The sequence below is a fragment of the Drosophila gunungcola genome, chromosome 3R (genome assembly GCF_025200985.1).
Source record: "Drosophila gunungcola strain Sukarami chromosome 3R, Dgunungcola_SK_2, whole genome shotgun sequence".
In the NCBI taxonomy this organism is placed as follows: Eukaryota; Metazoa; Arthropoda; class Insecta; order Diptera; family Drosophilidae; genus Drosophila; species Drosophila gunungcola.
The window spans coordinates 6,565,388-6,585,299 of record NC_069139.1 but is presented as its reverse complement, the minus strand read 5'-3'; the positions used below and the strand labels follow the sequence as shown (position 1 = coordinate 6,585,299).

Here is a 19,912-nt window from a genome sequence, read left to right as displayed (position 1 = left end):
GTTCCTTTAATATTATTTTGATAGGACAACTTCCTGCCGCCAGACCAGCGCAACAGCTACGAGTGCACCAAGGAAGCCACTGGGCCATTAAACCGCAAGCAGCTGATCGAACACATCAACAAGCAGGCGATCGAGACGCCCGATCAGCCGGAATTCGAGCCTTTTGTCCAGGGCACAGTGCGCGGCAAGAAGTGGGTGCCGCCGCCAAGGGATGCCCGCGAGATCGAGGCCGAGGAACAGATCGCCATCGACATGGGCGAGGAGTACGAGCACGCCCTGAACGATGCCACGCAGGAGGAGATCATCGATCTGGCCGCCATCCTGGGCTTCCACTCGATGATGAACCAGGACCAGTACCACGCCTCGCTGCTCAACAAGGGACAGCCCGTTGGCCTCGGATGGGATGGCATCACAAAGTCCACCCAGCAGAAGCTCTTCCCCATGGATCCGCCAAACAGCACAGATGTGGAGGAGTCCATCAAGCGGGTCAAGGACGATGACTCCAAGCTGATTGACCTCAACTTGAACAACATTAAGGTTTTGCCCTTGGATTTGAAGCATTATTCTGTAACCTCACTAACGCATTTTTTTTCTACTTACTCAGAACATCTCGGACGAGAAGCTCGAGCAACTGTTTGCCGCACTGCCTCAGAACGAACATCTGGAAGTCCTCTCGCTGACAAATGTCGGCCTCACCGACAAGACAGCCCTCCTTTTAGCCGAGGCCATCGAGAAGAGCAAAACCCTGAGAGTATTAAACGTCGAGACCAACTTCATCAGTCCGCCCGTGATCGTTAAGTTGGTGCAAGCCCTGCTCAAGTGCCACACCATCGAGGAGTTCAGGGCCTCCAATCAGGTGAGTGGGCTCTTCAGTTGCCCCATAATGTGTTGCCCTTAGCTGGAGCGTGACTAATAGAAACTGTATGGTTCATTAAAAAAGATTTCAATGCCATAGCTGTAGGTGAAATATAAGATAATGGTTAATTAAACTTGGATTCACGATAACGATGGCATTAAATAGTTACTGCTCATCAAAAAGTAATATCAGATTTACACATTTACGAAAAGTTTTATTGTAAAGTTTCATAACAAATGATTTAAAATTAGTAAAATCTTAATTAAATATGAAATCGGAATTGGATTTACTAGTTTACCCAGCAAATGGCATTGCATAGTTATCATAAGCTTACCTAACACTTGTATTTTCTTTTCCACCAGCGATCTGCGGTGCTGGGCAACAAGATCGAGATGGAGATCACCGACCTGGTGGAGAAGAACTCGTCGCTGCTGCGCCTCGGATTGCACCTGGAGTTCAACGACGCCCGCCACCGAGTGGCCGCTCACCTGCAGCGCAACATCGACAGAAGTAAGTTGACCCCTGGGATTGACAGCCCGACCCGCCGGTTACTTCCACTCCCAGCGATCTGCAGCCGATCAGCGTTGGTTCCACTCGTCGTTCCACTCCTCCTCCCCTCGATAGGATTAGGTATTTCTTATTGACTGAGTTGCCTCACTCGCGCGTTTAGGTGAATTGCAACAAGGTATGTTAGCCAGCATCATCATGACCACCGCCGATACCACCACCACCACCACTGCTTCGCCATCGTCACAAACATCATCCAGCAATCAAACGCCAATCCATCCAGACCATTCTGCCGCGGCAGCCAAGGAAATCTCGCCCACGAGATTGAAGAGCCTGGCTGCCTTCGAGCAGTTCATCAAGGCGCGCACCTGGACCGATCCGGCAGATACTGTAATCCATAACTTGCCATCTTCAGGTCGTTTAGTGCGCAATCTTCAGGCAGAGGCATCTGCAGTCGCTTCCACGTCCGGAACTGGAGCTGAGAAGAAGATTTGAGGGCCGCATTTGGTAACCGAGCTCTACGTTCTTGTTGCGTCCTCCCCAGTCCCACTCTTCACTCACTTTCTCTATCTATTTTTCTTGTGTCTGGTAACCAGGTAATCCGTTCTCGGCCTTCATCAGCCTCATCGTCACTCCAGATCAGTCCAGTTCAGTCTTAACCCCATCGTGCCACATTCTCACATCGTCTCACCAGCCTTCGTTGCGTTATCGTTATCGTTCACGTTTCGTTATCACGTTATCGTTCGTTTTCACCTGTCGTTATCGTTCACTGGTTATCGTTTTGGGTTGGGCATCGCAAAAGATATTTTTAAATCGAATTATTTTATAGGCCAAATAATAGCACTGAAAAAGGGAATTTCATAAAATAGATTCTAAATTTAGCTTTAATAATTTACAGAAAATGTTTTTATTTAGAAAATGGAATTGTAATGAGTAGTAGTCTATTTTTAATGAAATGTCTAATTTTTTTATAATAACATTTAATTATTTATGTTCCTACATTTTTAGTGCTATTATTTACTACATTTTAATTTACATATATTAATTATGGTTAAAGGGTTCAGTACATATATCATTCTTCCATGTCAATTCAATGCTAACCCATGTGTTACCCTTTTAGACTAGAGAAAGGATCTCGCTAGTAGAGATCGTCAAACCTTTGTAATATTCTGTGCCTCCACCTCGTTTCTCTCTCGTCTCCCGTTTCTTGTAATTACCATAGACTGTAAAAGTGTCTGCGCCAAGAAGAACATTAACAAATATCCACTTGTCTGTTGTAAATTTGCAACGCTACTCTCAAACTCAAAACACCATACAGTCTTCCGCGTTCAGAAACTCAAGCCGAATCTGCCGAAGTTGATCCTGCCCGGCAATACAGAGATTGAGCGTGATCTGGTTGCCTATAACCGATCGGCCACGCCCTCTCCGTCGCCCTCGCCGCAGCCTCCAGTGGATTATGATGTGGAAGTGGATCCGGATAATATGGTAATCCGGGGCGGCGGCGATGCCTTCGATCCGGAGATCGACCCCGACAACATGGTGGTGCCGGGCAGTCGGTCCGTGACACCGAACTACGACGATGAGGGTGTCTACCAAGCGCACACGTGAGTGAGAGGCCGAGCAGCCACTGCAGCCGCACCACCGGAGCCACTGAAAAAACCACTGAATGCCACAGAATACCACAGCAAACCACAGCAACCACAAGTTCGAGCCATGTACAGACAGTCATTCGATCCACTCGCGCCTTTCCCTTTTCTGTCTCATTGGTTACGTAACCCCTCGATGTTGTCGTTGTCGTTGCCCAAAAAAATACACACCCGAACACTCTGGACTCTGGATGCAGTCCATCGATCTTGCTGACCAAGAACTTGTACATACCCCACAATGAATACCTTGCGGAGAAATACCAGAAAAATATCAGTTCCTAATTGCCATCGTCGCTTTTTCGTAGCAATATGGCTCTAAGTATTAAAAACAAATTAATATGTAAATTAGCTTAAATACAATACAATTTGAAGAATCAATTTAATGAGCCATTTTGAGACGAAAAAGTATCGATTTTTTGTACTGTGCAGAAACCGGAAACTGAATCCAGCACAAAACCTCTTTGTTTTTCATGTCGTCGTTGTCAGCCGCTTTTTCCATTTGAAATCGATCCGTGTATATAATCCAGCCACGATCCTATGTCATTCAGATCAGATGCGTGCTATTAACCCACACCCAAGCACACCCATACACACTCCCATCGCAGCACTCTGTGTTTTGTATCTCTGTGTCTTTCTATCTCCCAAAAAACAGACGAAATCAGATATATCAGCCAATAAACGATTCAGAAACTCAGTTTTCGAGACAGTCAAAGACTCATGATTATAATTTCTTCTCCTTGTTTTGTGACCCGTCTTTATCACCTTTTGTTTATGTGTTCTATTCTCTCTCTTCCCCTCTCTCTCTCTCTCTGTTTCTCGTTTTCAGTAAGAAAAGATCTTGAGTTGCGACTGCAGTTCAGATTTTTCAATAATCTGCATAGAAAGTCGACAAGAATTCAATAAGCAGACCAGAAAGCAAGCAACTAAACCATTTTTAAAGCGTTTTGTAATCTAAACCCAAAGAACCGAAGAAAAACAGAAGCACATAACAACGAAAGAACGTGTATAATATAATATATATAAAGAAGAAGGAAGCAGGAGCAGAAGTTTAAGCTAAAGATAAAGCAGCCGCAGAGCTTGCCAAAAAAAATATCTATATACTCTAGAGACTTTAACTAAGCAAAGCAAACTGAAACCAAAGAAACGAAGTGAAATATCAAACTAAATACATTATACCATATATATATATCGATAAAGCGCAGATCGAACAGGCTCATGAGGCATGGGTGATTGGGTAAAACCAATACTTATGTGCCATGAGTTGTGTTCGAAGTCGAGGCAGAAGTCTTCTATAATCCAGCAGAAATCGTTTAGGCGTCACGTGTATAATTTTCTCTAACGCTTAACACAGGTATCTATGAACACGGATTCTCCCTTCACTTCTTCTGCTAACTTGCAAGAACTGCCAAATAACCAAAGCCCCCACTAGCAACCAGCATTCTGCTATATATAGCTTTCAGATATATAGTTTATAACTAGCTTTCGCTGATTTTAAGATTAGAGAGAGCAACCTGAAAGTGCATTTGGCTGATTGTTTGCACAACTCAACAGCAGTATCGAATGATCACAGTAAACTAAACAAAGATCTTTTCATACTCTTGCAAAAAAAAGAACGTTTAGATTATTTATTGCACTTTAAATAATTTCAAATAAATACAGATATAGTTTTATTTACCAGGTTTTCAACTACATAAAGATTTCCGTTTTTCTGCAAAATTTGTGAATTCAAATAAATGTTGCCAGTTATAAGAGCCAAAAGTAATCATATTTTAAGGCAAAAAGTTTATATTTAAAATTTTCAGGCAAAAGGCAAAAAGTTGATATAGAAAATTGGTCAGGAATAAGCTTGTTTACTGTTTTAGAAATTCCTATTTTTTTTACAAAACATAAGAAAAGGATATTCTTAAATTTGTTTGGTCAACGTGTTAAGTTATGACTTCTACGTTTTCCTTATTTTATTTACAAAACATTTTATATGCAAGGGTATTTGCAGCTTCGGATATTCGAAGTTAGAGTTTCCTCTTATGTGTCTGTACTACTGATCAGTCATGAACACTAGCACCCCGCATTCTTTGTAACCGTTTATATTGATTTGTTTACTACTTAAGTTAACCATACATTGCATGTTTTTGCTTTTTACCCACCGTCTTGGCATGGTTTTTCCTCGGCCGAACCATTTGCATGCTATATGTGATCAAATCAGAACACGATCCACACATCAGACAAATATTCGCAGTGAGCTTATATTGCGGCTCTAATGAAGTTCTCTTCGTATAGGAATTAAACTGCGATGTATGATCTAAGTGAGTCCCCCAGATCCGAGTCAAAGTAAAACGATAATTGCAGAAACCCATAACAAACATAGTTTTGAGACACGATTATGATTCAATAAGAACCAACAACTAACAGCAGAAATGATAAATGAAGCACCACCGACAAGCAGAGCCATGAAAAAATCTACAAATATATATAAAACACGATGCATAATATGTGAAACAGATGAAAAGTTGGTACCATTCTGTCTAAGTAATTGTTGTTTGATCTGCGGCCGAAAGAATACCAACTAACCCTGAACAATATAACCCCAAAAGCTTCCACCTAATCGAAAGTTAATCTTAAGGACCCTTGCCCGATATAAAGCCCAGAAAACGTGGGCCAACTTGAATGTTGTACCTGCTACTTGATTGACTGTTTTATATTGATTGATTGAAGTTCGAAACTAACCCGAAAACTAAATTGTTGAATCCTTTCTATATATTTTTCACTCTTTGTTGCCACCACTTGACTAATGCCAATTTATTTGTTTCTTCTCTTCCGTCCCGCCCACGCACAAACACACTCTCGTTATCCTGTATCTGTGTTTCCAGTACGTGTGAAACGCCTGAACCAGCGTAAATAAAAAGACAAAAAACGAAATATATAGCAGCAACCAACCAACAACAACATGCCACCAACCCAAGAACAACAATCAACCAGAAAGCCATCTATATGTGTGTGTGTGTGTGTTTGTTTGTCCAACTCTTGATTTGATTTGATTACCAATTAACAAGCAAACCCAGCAAGACAACCACCAAACCAACAACACCACCAGCAAGCCACAACAACAACAACGAGAACATGAGCAATCACGGCAACAAGAACAACTGATCTATGTTAATCCAAACTTACCCCACCAACCGACCTCTGTACTCCCCGAAACCAATCCACCAAAAGAATCCAACCAACCAGCTGTGAACTAACACCGAAGAATGATGTGTGACATGAAGTACGTAAAGTATCTATTGGATAATACATATGCAAATAAATATTGTATGAATTTCACAAGCTAAGGTAATTTAGGAATTACTTAAGGTATTTTTCCGTAGTCAGGTTCTATTTGTAAAAAAAAAAGCTAAAGTGAATAGGAAAGTTTTTAGCATGACTGGTTTTTCACAAAAAGAGTTAAATATTATTTGATTTCTTATTGTATTAGTTCCAACTTTTAAACAATCCACTTGTCAAAAAATAAAAACAAATGTATACAATTTTAAACTGCCAAACAAATCGATTTAAAAGTGAATATTTTTCCTATTTCACCAAATGTAAAATCAAATTGGATAAATAAAAATTTAGACCAAAGCTAAAGATAAAATAAATGTACTTTTGATTATTGTTAGTTATAGATTTTATTTTATTATTTTTTGTCATTGAACATTTAGTTATAGAGTAGTCTAATTCAACTCACCTTGTAAGTAGAATTAAAAGTTAATGGGTACATCACTTAATATGATTTCACCAGATCAATTGAAGCATCATAAGTTAGCACCTAAGAAACCCTGGTGACCCCGTCATCAGAAAAGCGTAAATTTTAGCGCTATCAGCCGAGATTGGTCCGAAGTAAACTTTAACTGTTATGGTAAATATTAACGGAATAGGAAATCTGATTAGCGACTCTCTTTAGGTTAGTCTTAAGTCAACAACGGCAACGTTTTTGTTCAACTGTTGTGCGTCATGCTTCGTCTTGACCGAAATAGCTTAGCGTTTTTGGTGTTGCTTTTTTGGTAAAAGGAATTTATTGAGAATATTTCTAATCCTGTTTTACGAATGTCTTCCAGTTGGACGTCAGCGTCGCATGGGACACCTGAGCAGGAACTACACCATTGGCGTCTGGCAGTAGGATTCATTGAAATATGGAGTCCACATTTTAATCCCGAAACAAAAAATGAAATAGCCCAAACGTAGTGTTGTCATACTTGTTGTTGTTCTCACGCGGAGCATTGTTTTATTGTTTTGTTTAATGTTTGTTGCGTTCTTCAGATTGATGACTTCGGTTCGAGTTTGTGTTCGGTTCACCATATATAAGCATAATCATTTGTTTGTTACGAGTAAGACGAATGTTCATTGTCACCCACACACACACAGGCAGATCAAGGATTAACTTTCTATCTGGCAGCTCTAAAATAATACTTTCCTTAAGCAAAATCTTCACATTTACGCTGCAGCTACACACACGCCTTTTGCGTCGATCACTTTGTTTATTTTATTTTATTTTATTTACCTTCCATTCTGTCCCTGTCGTTTTTTTAGCCCCTAGATGGGGCCATGTTTCACAATTTTTAGTTTTAGTCGTGTTTATATCCACACATGCACACACACATGATACAAACACATACATAATACTTATATACACTTTATATATATGATACATATATAGCCATGGTCTCTGAAACAATTTACTGCTATTGAATTATGAAAATGCTTAAACATAAATTTAACTTATGGTTAAACACACAAATGAAAAACAAACAATTGTATAATGTAATGATATATCTTACTTTATATGACATAATGCAATGCTTTTAAAATACAATTTTTAAAAATCATGTAAAAACTATAAAATTAAATAAAAAAAAAATACAAAAAATATTTAACAGGTTTTGTTTCTGATTTACGAGTGGAGGATTCTTCTTAACTTGAAATAATGTACTTTCCAAAAATGGCTTTGCAGAACAGCGACCTATTATCAGCACTTCTAAGGCCATAACTTATCTTGCAGATATCCGATTTTGAAAAGGCAGGGCTCTATGGGTTTGTGGTTTTATGCTCTGAAAATCTGCATTTAAATGTTGGATTGTAATTTTGGGTCGATTTTCTTTTCTTTCAATTTTTCCAAAAATGGCTTTGCAGAAAAGTGACCTAATATCATCACTTCTAAGGCCATAACTTATCTTGCAGATATCCGATTTTGAAAAGGCATGGCTCTATATGTTTGTGTTTTTATGCTCTGAAAATCTGCATTTAAATGTTGGTTTGAAATTTTGGGTCCATTTTCTTGAAATTTTAATGATGGTACCCCTTAGCTTTTTTTCGAAAAATGGCTTTGCAGAAAAGTGACCTTATATCAGCACTTCTAAGGCCATAACTTTTCTAACAGATATCCGATTTTGAAAAGGCATGGCTCTATAGGTTTGTGGTTTTATGCTCTGAAAATCTGCATTTAAATGTTGGTTTGAAATTTTGGGTCCATTTTCTTGAAATTTTAATGATGGTACCCCTTAGCTTTTTTTCGAAAAATGGCTTTGCAGTAAAGTGACCTCATATCAGCACTTCTAAGGCCATAACTTTTCTTACAGATATCCGATTTTGAAAAGGCATAGCTTTATAAGTTTGTGGTTTTAAGCTCTGAAAATCTGCATTTAAATGTTGGTTTGAAATTTTGGGTCCATTTTCTTGAAATTTTAATGATGGTACCCCTTAGCTTTTTTTCGAAAAATGACTTTGCAGAAAAGTGACTATATATCAGCATTTTAAAAGCCATAACTTTTCTGACAGATATCCGATTTTGAAAAGGCATAGCTTTATAAATTTGTGGTTTTAAGCTCTGAAAATCTGCATTTAAGTTTTCTTTTGTAAATTTGGGTCGATTTTGTTAAAATTTGAATGATGTTACCCCCTTCCTTTTTTTCCAAAAATGGCTTTGCAGAAAATTTACCTATTATCAGCACTTCTAAGACCATAACTTTTCTTACAGATATCCGAATTTATAAAGGCATAGATCTATAGGTTTGAGGTTTTACGCTCTGAAAATCTGCTTTTAAATGTTGGTTTGAAATTTTGGGTCGATTTTAATTTAATTTTTTCGTAAAATAACTTTGTAGAAAAGCGACCTAAAACCAGTACTTCTAAGTCTATAAGATTGCTCGTAGAAATGCGATTTTGAAAAGCCACACCACTTAAATTTGTAGTTCAATTTTTTAAGAATCTGAATGTTATTGTTGTGGCGATTTTCTGGTCGGTTTAATAAAATAGAAAAAAAAATGAAATAGATAAAAAAATTGCTTTCAGAAAAGTGGTATAAAACCAGCACTTTACTTTTGCCTTTTATACGCAAATTGCTTTTGTCAACAAGTATAATTTAGTTAAAAATAGTAAGACATCCTTTCCGCCTTATAATCTTTAATTGCTCTATAAGATAAGTAAAGAGTAGACAGTATACGACTGGTACTAGATAATATTAAACATCTAAAATCCACCTTGCTGCTCTGTATGTCTTCACTTTCGATTATTAAGCTGTCGTTTAACCCGAGAAGCTAGCGCTCTAATTAAAGCTGGATAACTGTGAACATCAATATTTACCTGGCGAACAAGTAGTGCACACTTGATGATCGATTCCCAATAGATCGCTCTTGATTAATGGAAAAATTCCGATTATCAATAGGGGACAGTTGTGCCAGTTGGCAGGCCAGTTGACAATTCCAAGGCAAACATAGAAAAGGGGCGTATGCAATGGGGGTTTGTCATGAGCGATTTGGTGGGCTTACGGAACCGCTGTGGATCCAACTGAAAGATACAACCTGTATCCCGCTTCCACACACGACACGCGTCGAGGTCTGGGCAAACAGCCTCCGGAGATAAGAGCGCGTGACGCAGCCCCTTGGATCATCAGGTTGCGGCGGCGTGTCGTCCGGCCCATCAGTTAACGCAGAGATCTCGGCCAGAATGTCCACGCTGGAGAACGAGGTGACCTTCCGCAAGCAGGCGGAGGTCAATCAGAATCTGGAGGCGCAGTTCGACAGCTCCTCCACGGACTTTATCCTGATCACCGACCACCGCACTTCGAAGAGCAAGAGTTTGGAGCAGCTGGAGGCCTCCAAGGAGACGGAAAATGCCGAGTCCTGCTGTTCGCGTTCCGCCCGGAGTGTTTTCCGGATGAAGACCCTCAGGAGACGGCTGCCATTCCTCACCTGGCTGCCGCACTATAACACCAAAGACTGTATCGGCGATTTGATTGCCGGATTCACCGTGGGCCTGACCGTGATTCCCCAGGGATTGGCCTACTCGGGCGTGGTCGGTCTGCCGCCGGAGGTGAGTATCTCTACAAACAAAAAATATGTTTCTTTTGATATTCAAACCAATAATCTAAAGATATTTATTTAAAAATACATTGGTTAATCGAAGTCTTGTAAAATTTTGTTGCGTGTACCAATTGCGATTGGTCAATTAAGATGTTATCATGTTTTTCCATCTTATTAACAAGTTGAGGACAGCGGAAAAGCACCGAGATAAGTTTGAGGTGATTTCTCGATCATTGATCTTAAGTGCGTCTCAGGTGAAGCTGGTCTTCGCAGAGAAATTTGATTTGTATATATTATCCTTTTTTAAGATGATCAAAGATCCTTAAAAAATTATAAGGTGAAATTTTGAAACTTAAAAACAGTGGAAGTTCAATAACTAAAGAAAATCCTGCAATTAAAATACAAAAAAAATCAAGAATGACCCAAGAAGTTTTAGATCGCAATAGCTCTTTATTAGTTATAAAATTTCATGAGTAACCACTGGGTTTTTTTCCAGAAGTGAGGTCAATTATTCACAAACGGACTTATATTTACATGGTCTGATGAAATTTTTCGCTGGTAAACCTTCGTTATGAAAATAAGTTCCAAAACCAATTTTTTTGAGCATTTTCCATTTGTCTGTTCACTCGAATCCGTGGCTTCTTTCTTGTTCTTGGTTTACCCTTGTGATCGTAATATAGTTTTCCACCTAAGCTACTTCTTTTGAAACGCTTTTCCTTAGGCATACTTTCCTAATAATATGGATTAAAATTAGCATTATAAAACACTTAAAAAAATAATAAATTCATGGGAACATATTTTTAATCGTCGTTTTTAGTTGAAAAAATATGTAATGTGAATTACGAAGGGTATACAAACCTGTGGAAGACGAATGGGAGTTCCTAAAACTGCATAAAGTTGCTGGGAAAAAAGTGAACTATTATATTAGCAGGTACTCCTTTACCAAGTCTATCAAAAGATTTACCTTATAAGAATTATCAATTAATGGTGTTCCAAAGTGTTTTAATTGAGGATTAGTATTGTGCTCGTTATATTGTCCCTTGACTAGGAGCACTTCGTTTATGATGAAGAATATCAGGGAGTAGGTTCTCATTCTATCCGTCGTATTTGAGTTCCAAACTGGTAATGATGTTACTTACGTTAAAATTTGTGATGTCTCATGACTCTTACTCATGGGGAATGCGGTTATTGTTTTTTTTTCGTACTTGTTGCGTCAAAAAAATGTATACTCTAAGGATCTTTACCATTAAGTAGGGTCTTTGGCCTTACTTGACTTTGTTATTAAGGAAGTGTTAGAAAAGTGTGACTCGATACAGCATCATCAGATGAGTATTACTGTTGGATTTAGATCAGAAAAACCCAATTCACACTTTACTAAAATGTATTCAATTTGTAATATAGCTTTTCTATATCCCTTCCACAGTATGGCCTTTATGGAGCTTTTATGGGCTGTTTCGTCTATGTCCTTCTGGGCACCTGCAAGGACAGCACAATTGGCAGCACGGCGGTGGCCTCACTCATGACCTTTCAGTTTGCCCAGGGCTCCTGGCAGAGATCTGTACTCCTCACCTTCCTCACCGGCATAATTGAGATTCTGATGGCCATTTTTAAGCTGGGATGTCTGGTGGAGTTTGTATCTGGACCAGTGAGTGCGGGTTTTACAAGTGCCGTGGCCCTGATTGTGTCCACCTCCCAAATGCGATCGATGCTGGGTGTGAAGAGCGATGGTGGGTCCTTTTTGGAAACCTGGATAAGCATGTTCCGGGATATCGAAAATGTGAGGGTTGCCGACACCTGCTTGGGTTTTGGATGCGTTTTCCTGCTTCTAGCCATGAGAAGTTTTGGCAAGTTGACTATTGGTCCGAAAGATGGGACAAGGCGAAATAGATTCCAGCGGGTTGTCAATCAAGTTATCAAATTCGTATCCACCTCGCGAAATGCTTCCGTAGTGATTTTGTTTACCGTGATCACTATGTACTTGGATGCCAATGGAACAAATCCTTTTCGACTTACTGGAAACATACCAAAAGGAATGCCTGCGCCATCACTGCCTCCGTTCTCAATTGAAGCCCAGCCGGGAAATGAAACTGCTGGCATTCCGCCGGTGCCAGGTCAGAATTTCCTGGAAATGGTGCAGAGTATGGGATATGGACTCCTGATCGTTCCCTTGATGGCTCTACTGGAGACCATGTCGGTTTGCAAGGCCTTCGCCAAGGGAAAACAGATAGATATCACCCAGGAAATGATTGCCTGTGGTGTGGGTAACATAGCAACCTCTATTTTCTCCGGATATCGATGCAATGGTGGACTGGCCCGATCGGCAGTGAATAATGCCAGTGGATGTCGCACAAATATGTCCAATTTATACATTGGAGTGATTGTTGTGCTGGCCCTGAATTTCCTTACCGACTACTTTGCGTTTATTCCCAAGGCGGTGCTGGCGGCAATTATTATCTCCGCTGTGATCTTCCAGGTCCAATACCAGGTGGTAACACCCATGTGGCGCAGTAAACGTAAGTGTTACCCACCTAGTCAATCCCAATCTGACTCTTATTCTCCATAGGTTCCGATCTAGTGCCTGGAATCCTGGCCTTTGTCACCTGTCTGGTGCTGCCTCTGGAAATCGGCATCATGGTGGCCATTGGAGTGAACCTACTCTTTATCCTGTACTATGCAGCCAGGCCAAAGGTTACCCTAGAACAATTGGAGACTCAACAGGGCATCCGATTCGTTAAGATTACCCCCGATAGGTGCCTGATCTTCCCATCGGTGGAGTTTGTGCGAAATATGGTGCTCAAGTTGGGCAGCAAATCCACTTTACCGGTGGTCATCGATTGCACCTATATCTATGCCGCAGATTATACAGCCGCCAAGGTTATATCCTCCATTGTGGAAGACTTTCGTCGGCGGCAGCAGAAGATCATATTCTTCAACTTAAAGCCCAGTGTAGTGAGTGTCTTTGAGGGATTGAACACAAGGCTGGTGCTCTGCTACAACACCCATGCCCTCAATCAGGAACTTCGACCCGATGAGCCGGATCTTTCGAGATCTGTGGACTCCCTTGATCATGCTGAATCCGGTAATGGAGCCAGTGAATGCGTCAGCATGGCCAGCACTCTTTCCCTGGCTAGAAGTTAGTCCTATTATGATCTAAATAAAGTTAGCTTAGTTATCTATCATATTGCAAAACTTATTCTACTATGTTTCGCTTACTAAAACCAAAAACAATGATATTTGATAGTCCATTTACTTAAGAAATTTGTTGGAGAAACTACAAGTTTCCTTAATAATAATACCCTTAACATTTTAGAAAATGGAATATCTATTTTCTATTTATGGGCAAACTACTTCCAGAACTTTTTAATAGACATATTCTTTTCCGAGTCTTTCATCATCACCTTGGACACGGCCATTTCAAAGTCCTCCTGGGTGACATGGACGCGTCTCTCCCTCAAGGCATACATTCCAGCCTCGGTGCAAACGCCCTTTACTTCTGCTCCCGAAGCCCCAGGCATTAGCTCTGCAATCCTGCGGAGGTCTATGCCCCTGGTGAGGTTCATCTTGCGTGAATGTATCTTCAAGATATCCAATCTTGCCTCTTCGTTCGGCGGTGGAAACTCAATCTTACGATCAATACGACCCGGACGGAGTAGAGCCTGATCCAAAACATCAATGCGATTGGTGGCCATGATAACCTTGATGTTTTTGGTGGCCTCGAATCCATCCAGTTGGTTGAGAAGCTCCAGCATAGTACGTTGCACCTCTGAGTCGCCAGTTCCCGTTTCCAATCGGGCCGAGCCAATGGAATCGATCTCGTCCATGAAGATTATGGAGGGAGCATGTTCCCTGGCCATCACGAAGAGCTCCCTCACCATCCGTGATCCTTCGCCGATGAACTTCTGCACCAATTCGGAACCCGAGACCCGGATGAAAGTGCACTCCGTGTGGTGGGCTACAGCTCGGGCCAAAAGGGTTTTTCCAGTGCCAGGTGGTCCGTAGAGTAGTACTCCCTTCGGCTGGGCAATACCCAAGGCATCAAATAATTCTGGGTGCTTGACAGGCAGCTCGATCACCTCCTTGATCTCCTGGATTTGTTTGTCCAGGCCACCAACCATTTCGTAGGTGGAATCCGGAACCTTTTCCACCAACATAAGCGACACCAATGGGTCAACTTTGTTGGGGAGAATTTTGTGAAGAGTGTAGCTTTCATTTCGCAAGGCCACTCGGCTGCTGGGAGTCACATCCTTGATATTGATGGCCTTGTCCACATCCACCACGTACTTGCCCTCCGGATGGACCTTCACCAGAACCTTGTTTTTGTCCATTTGCTTTACAACCTCACCAATATAGCTTCCCTGATCCTGAAGCAGCAGCAACTCCTCACGCAGCAAGCGAACTAGGGTTTCCAGAAAAAAATCTTACGAAGGATATCAAAGATAATTGAAGGACCTTACCCTTGGAGTTTAGTTCATTCCTTTGAGCCTGCAAGCGGAGCAAATTTTTCTGGCGCTCGGTCACAGTAAACTGCAGCTCGGATATTTTCTGTGTAAAATATGAATGGAAACCGGGACCATTTTCATCATTCTCTGGAACTCCCACGTCGATGTTCATCTGCAAAAATAAATAAAAGCATTAATAGCGAAGAGGCTATTTATAAATTAAAGAAGGTTTACCTTTTATTAATCCAATATGATTATTTTCGGCAACCTTAAACTTTGATCTCCCTTCTCCAAAAAAATTTCACAATTGTTGAAATAATTTTGTTTATTTTTTAAACGAAATAAAAGCGGGCTGACTTGCTGAGCTTTTCGACAAAACAAGGGATGGAAAGTTGATTTCTCCGATAAGAAGAGCGGGAAAAAAAGGTTTTTGAACAGGCTAATTGTTTTTGAGGTATATGCTATCTTGTCATCACTGTTTAAACCACTCTGTTTTCACCTAAAATATATGCTTTAAATATTAATAATATACTTTACCACAAAACACAATAAACAACACCTATTAACACACAATTGTACAAGGGAAGTTAATATTATCCAAATGTCGAACGTTTAGACAAACCTATACTTTAAATAAAAGTATGTCTATCCATAAAATATTTCTTTCGCAAATTTAGCCCTATAATTGACATTATTTCAGACAGTTGTTAATTGGGCTCAAGTTTTTAGATGTCATTAACTTATCTTATCTTATTTGTTTTGTTAATGATGCATTCGCGGCCAAAGATTTACAGCCCACGCGAAGCGCCAAATTAAATCATAGCACGTCTTTAGGTTGAAGGTGGCCTCAAATCTTGGCCAAAATCGATTAGATATTTAATCTTGCTGAGTAGGCAATCAGGGACTCGAAAAATAGCCACACCATAATTTGTTCCAATAAATAATCTTCGGGATTGGGCCAAATTATTAATGGAGGAATTGGTAACAACTTTCCAGAAATTATTTTTTCTATAGCTAAAAACTTTTACTTTTAAAGTTTACAAATTTATCAAAACATCTAAATCATAATAAAAGAAATGAAAAGCAAACGTGAGGTAATTGCTCTTCTTTAAACTACATGAATTAAACTATTAAAACACTTGAATATTTTATATTTACTTGATTTATTTAAGTACTTATGCTAATACTCTTCGTTCGGTATTGGTAAATAATACTATGGATAGCGGCAAACTCGCGGGTGGGAGGAACTCTGGCTCTGATATTTCGCTCAGCGAAATTCACAGCTTTAGAGGCCGAATAAATATTGTGCAGACATCTGCGGATGGTCGAAGATGGCCGCAACTTAAATGCTAATTAAGGTGAGCTAGCCACATGGAATGGTACCTTCCACTAAGGCGATGAGCGTGGGCAGCCCAACAATTTAGTCGCTGGCCTCGGTGGGCAAAACTAAGCTAATACTAATTTAGAGCTTAAGTTTAAACAGAGACTTAGGGCGAGATTAGATTAAGACTATCGCATGACGAGGTTGCAGCGTTGATCTCCCTCCGGTTTCTTTGGATCCCTCAGTTCGACGACTTCTCCGAAAGTTTCGCATGCAGAGTGGTGATGTCGTAAATGACCACCAAATCCTTGTTGAGTCCTTCGAAAACCTGAGCCACCCGAGGCTGCAGGTTGTAGAAGAACAATGGCTGCTCGCGCAGCTTGAAGTCCATGACCATGGTCGAAATAACCTTGGCGGCTGTGAAATCCGCTCCATAAATGTGGGTGCAATCGATGACCACTGGCAGAGTGGACTTCTGACCCTGCTTGTTGATCACCTTGCGCACAAACTCCATCGAGGGGAAGATCAGGCAGCGATCGGGCGTTAGCATAAGGTATTTCAGGCCAGTAGTTGTCTGTAATAAAAAGGAAATTCTTAGTAATGTGAATTTATATTCTTTAGCTATTAAACTTAGTTTAAATTTTCAGCTACCATTAAATGTAAAATTAAATTGTCAACGCAAAAATTTTAACAAAATTGATTACCAAAATAGTTTGTTAGTTACATTATTTGCTATTAAAATATATTTATATAATGTTTAATGCTTTACTACTGGTATAAGAATTTTACATCCAAAGAAAATTATTTTTGAACTATTATCGATCTTAATTAATTAACTAAAACGTAACTATTTAAATAGATTTAAGCAAATTTGAGAAATTCAGTTTCAAATACCATTAAAACCATTTACTAACATCCTTATTTGTAAGGTTCTATAGCATACTTTTAGATGCAAACGTTATTCTTGAGATACTTGAAAATAAGATACAAAAGACCTTCTTATCAACTTAAGTGGGATGACTCACCGCCAGTGTTTCGATGCGCAGCTTGGGCCTGGCTGCCTGATAGAGAATAAAGACGACGTTGATGCCGATCCCCACGAGTATTCCCAGTTGCAGGGGCAGCACCAAACAGGCAAAAAAGGCGCCCAGGCCGGGAATGAGATCCGTCTCTGTTGGCAGGAAAATCACATAGTCACAAACCACTTCATTTTATAAATTGGTCTATTTTTAACTCACTCTTACTGTGCCACATGGGCTTGATCACTCGGTACTGGACCATGAAGATCACCGCCGCTATAATAATAGAGGCCAGTGCCGCCTTAGGAATGTAGTAAAAGCAGGGCGTGAGGTAGAGCAGTGCGATGATCACGATCACACTGGTGTACAGATTGGACAGCTGGGTCCTCACTCCACTGGCATTAAGGATCGCTCCTCTGGCAATGCCTCCGTTGCTCCTAAGTCCCTGGACAAAGGAGTTGGCCACATTGCAGACCCCGGAGGCTATCAGCTCCTGGGTGGCATCCGTGGGTTTTCCATCGGCTGTAGGGAAAAAACAAGCAAAGAAGAAACTATTATAAAGTCAAAATAAATATAAATAAATGTATAATTAAGGGACTAAAAACATGACTACATTTTAAATGACGAAGCACCCAATTCGCAGTTTGGATCACAATCTTAATTGTTATATTAATTATGATCGGTTTTAATTACAAAAGTGTGACTGCCGTCACGTTTTATTTATTAGCTTGGCGTCATAAATTTAATTTATTATTAAAAAAAAATTAAAAAAAAAATTACATATTTAAATAATTTTTTACAGAAAAACTACAAATAATAAAATTAAAGTAAAAAACACACACCCAAATATTTTCTTGAAAAAATCGATAAGGACATATTATAAGTTTCTTTCAAAATCCCAACCATTTAATCAATTCAAAGCGCATTTGAATAAAATTCGCACATGCCGTTAAAATGTTGACACTAATCGTGAACTACAAGCTCTGAGGGTTTAAACTAAAACACGTTGTTTTCGTCAGTCTGTTTTAAAAACAAGCTCTTAATGAAAACTAATTAAAGATGATTCATTTCCTACTCGAATTTTTAAGATGCTTGAACTTGTTGGGGAAGAACCAGATCAGAATCGCATTTTTATGAAAATGTATTTTCCAAATAAACCACAAATTGAAGTATAACTCACCAAAAGCTTGAACAACAGCCATCGTTTCCAGAAGGGCAATCAGGGGGACCACAATGAGTCCGGATCCCAAGGTACTGACCATGTCCCAGAAGCTCTGGGCCTCTTGAAGGATCTCTCCAGTGGTCTCGTTGATCACAGCATCCATGTGGAAGGGTGGTGGTTGGAAGGAGGGCAACCCCTTGGGCACGAATCCAACTGTCCTCACAAGATTCTCCTTGCCGTTGACAAACAACCAGTAGCCAAGTCCAGCAGTTCCACAAACCAACAGAGCATTTCGGGCCGTACCAATGGTCCAGAAAATGCCAGTTAGTAGTCTTTGGGTGGCGCTTTTTCCCTCCTTGGGACCCAAACTGAAGCTGGCTAAGGCTCTTAAACTCAGCAACAGGGTAATACAAATAAGACCCAGTATAAAGTCGGGCCAGCTGATGTTGTGTATATCATTTACAATACTAATCCACACTTGCAGGAAGGTATTTCCACTGGTTTTAATGCCTAAGAAATCCTTCATCTGGGAGCTGAAGATAATCAAGGATACGGCACTGGTGAATCCCGCTCCCACAGGTCCGGATACGAAGTCAATGAGGAATCCCAGCCGAAAGACACCCATCAGGATCTCTATGAGTCCTGTGAGAAAGGTCAGCAATGTGGCCACCTGCCAACTGCCTCCGGCAATTTGAAAGGATAACAAAGCCGATATAGCCGTGGGACCTATGGGCACATCCTTGCTGGATCCAATGAATATGTATATGAAGCAGCCCAGGAAGCAGGCATACAACCCATATTGCAGATCCAATCCTGCTATGCCAGCATAGGCCAGAGCCTGGGGAATCACAGTCAAGGCCACCGATATGCCAGCCACAATATCGCCGAATATGTAATCCTTTTTATACTGCGGCAGCCACACAAGAATGGGGAATCGCTTGTACAGCGTTTTCTTCCTGAAGATATTGGACCAGAGATTCGAGCAGCAGCTCTGAGTGCCCTCCAGGCAGCTCTCGTTCGGACCCTGCTCCTCCTGAACTATGCAATCCCTGGAGGTGTGATACAGCGTATTGGTGGGTATATCCAGGGACACCTCTGAGCCGCCATTAAAGCCACTGTTCGTGTGACCGCTGTCACCTCTTTGGCTCATTTTCAATCGCTTGTTAAAACTGTATTTGTGCGTCCTATGTTTATTTGTGGGATTTCCTTAGTTTCTAAGGCTTCATCACACTCTCACTCGCAGCGACACTGACACTGAACCTTAGTCTGAATCTGAATCTGAATCTGAGTCTGAACTGGGAAACCGATACGCTGACACCAAACACCGAACCGATCGCGTGGCCATCCACTGAGGGAATGATTTGAAGCCGCAGAAAGAGCAGCACTAACACCGCCCGCCTGCTGGGCACCGATTATATAGTAAATAGGCATCGTCGTGGGTCGCCGCGAAATTCGCGATTCGCTGGCAGCGCATTCGAGACTATCCGCCGGCTTTCGTTATGAGAAATCTTCGCTTCTCTCCGCTTCGCTCCACTCTCGATCAAAACCGAAACCGAAACCGGCTCTCCAACGATCACCACCAGCACCTCGGACCGGGGGCTTTTCATCTCGGCGGGCCAGTCGTGTAA

The 19,912-nt window shown here is 40.7% G+C and overlaps 4 protein-coding genes and 1 long non-coding RNA gene across 21 annotated transcripts in view; 2 read left to right on the top strand and 3 right to left on the bottom strand.

Annotated features, from left to right (window-relative positions):
- LOC128252244 (tropomodulin) overlaps window positions 1-7,919 on the top strand; it is a 52,591-nt gene extending 44,672 nt beyond the window's left edge. For 8 of the 16 annotated variants that reach the window (XM_052979818.1, XM_052979817.1, XM_052979815.1 and 5 more), the window contains 7 exons: window positions 25-537; window positions 605-856; window positions 1,219-1,366; window positions 1,527-1,870; window positions 5,287-5,515; window positions 5,877-6,274; window positions 7,104-7,919. In XM_052979818.1, coding sequence (XP_052835778.1) covers window positions 25-537; window positions 605-856; window positions 1,219-1,366; window positions 1,527-1,858 — 1,245 coding nt within the window. In that variant the 3' untranslated portion in view covers window positions 1,859-1,870; window positions 5,287-5,515; window positions 5,877-6,274; window positions 7,104-7,919. Of the gene's footprint in view, window positions 1-24; window positions 538-604; window positions 857-1,218; window positions 1,367-1,526; window positions 1,871-2,681; window positions 2,968-3,835; window positions 4,361-5,286; window positions 5,516-5,876; window positions 6,275-7,103 lie in introns of all 16 variants that reach the window. The other 8 variants (XM_052979828.1, XM_052979830.1, XM_052979831.1 and 5 more) reach the window with 5 other exon arrangements.
- A 1,593-nt stretch (window positions 7,920-9,512) lies between these two features.
- Window positions 9,513-13,536, top strand: LOC128263376 (sodium-independent sulfate anion transporter). The gene is made up of 3 exons (XM_052998406.1): window positions 9,513-10,353; window positions 11,767-12,856; window positions 12,907-13,536. Exons 1-3 carry the CDS (start codon window positions 9,988-9,990, stop codon window positions 13,479-13,481), a joined length of 2,031 nt encoding a protein of 676 aa, XP_052854366.1. The 5' UTR covers window positions 9,513-9,987; the 3' UTR covers window positions 13,482-13,536.
- LOC128263403 (uncharacterized) lies at window positions 10,463-11,750 on the bottom strand. Its single transcript, XR_008268439.1, has 3 exons — window positions 11,308-11,750; window positions 11,202-11,243; window positions 10,463-11,074 (listed from the first exon to the last, which is right to left on the bottom strand). It is a non-coding gene; the product is annotated as an uncharacterized LOC128263403 (long non-coding RNA).
- Window positions 13,537-13,679: 143 nt separating the features above from the next.
- Window positions 13,680-15,154, bottom strand: LOC128263387 (26S proteasome regulatory subunit 8). Of its 2 annotated transcripts, none has more exons than XM_052998426.1 (3): window positions 15,051-15,154; window positions 14,798-14,954; window positions 13,680-14,739 (listed from the first exon to the last, which is right to left on the bottom strand). In XM_052998426.1, the coding sequence occupies exons 2-3, from the start codon at window positions 14,952-14,954 to the stop codon at window positions 13,688-13,690; spliced, it is 1,209 nt and encodes a 402-aa protein (XP_052854386.1). In that variant the 5' UTR covers window positions 15,051-15,154; the 3' UTR covers window positions 13,680-13,687. The 2 variants fall into 2 exon arrangements, with proteins under 2 accessions (XP_052854386.1, XP_052854380.1); XM_052998420.1 differs by having other exon boundaries at window positions 15,017-15,153.
- Window positions 15,155-15,926: 772 nt separating this feature from the next.
- On the bottom strand, window positions 15,927-19,663 carry LOC128265194 (sodium-independent sulfate anion transporter). Its single transcript, XM_053001059.1, has 4 exons — window positions 18,303-19,663; window positions 17,342-17,644; window positions 17,129-17,274; window positions 15,927-16,677 (listed from the first exon to the last, which is right to left on the bottom strand). The coding sequence occupies exons 1-4, from the start codon at window positions 19,432-19,434 to the stop codon at window positions 16,345-16,347; spliced, it is 1,914 nt and encodes a 637-aa protein (XP_052857019.1). The 5' UTR covers window positions 19,435-19,663; the 3' UTR covers window positions 15,927-16,344.
- Window positions 19,664-19,912: the final 249 nt, after the last annotated feature.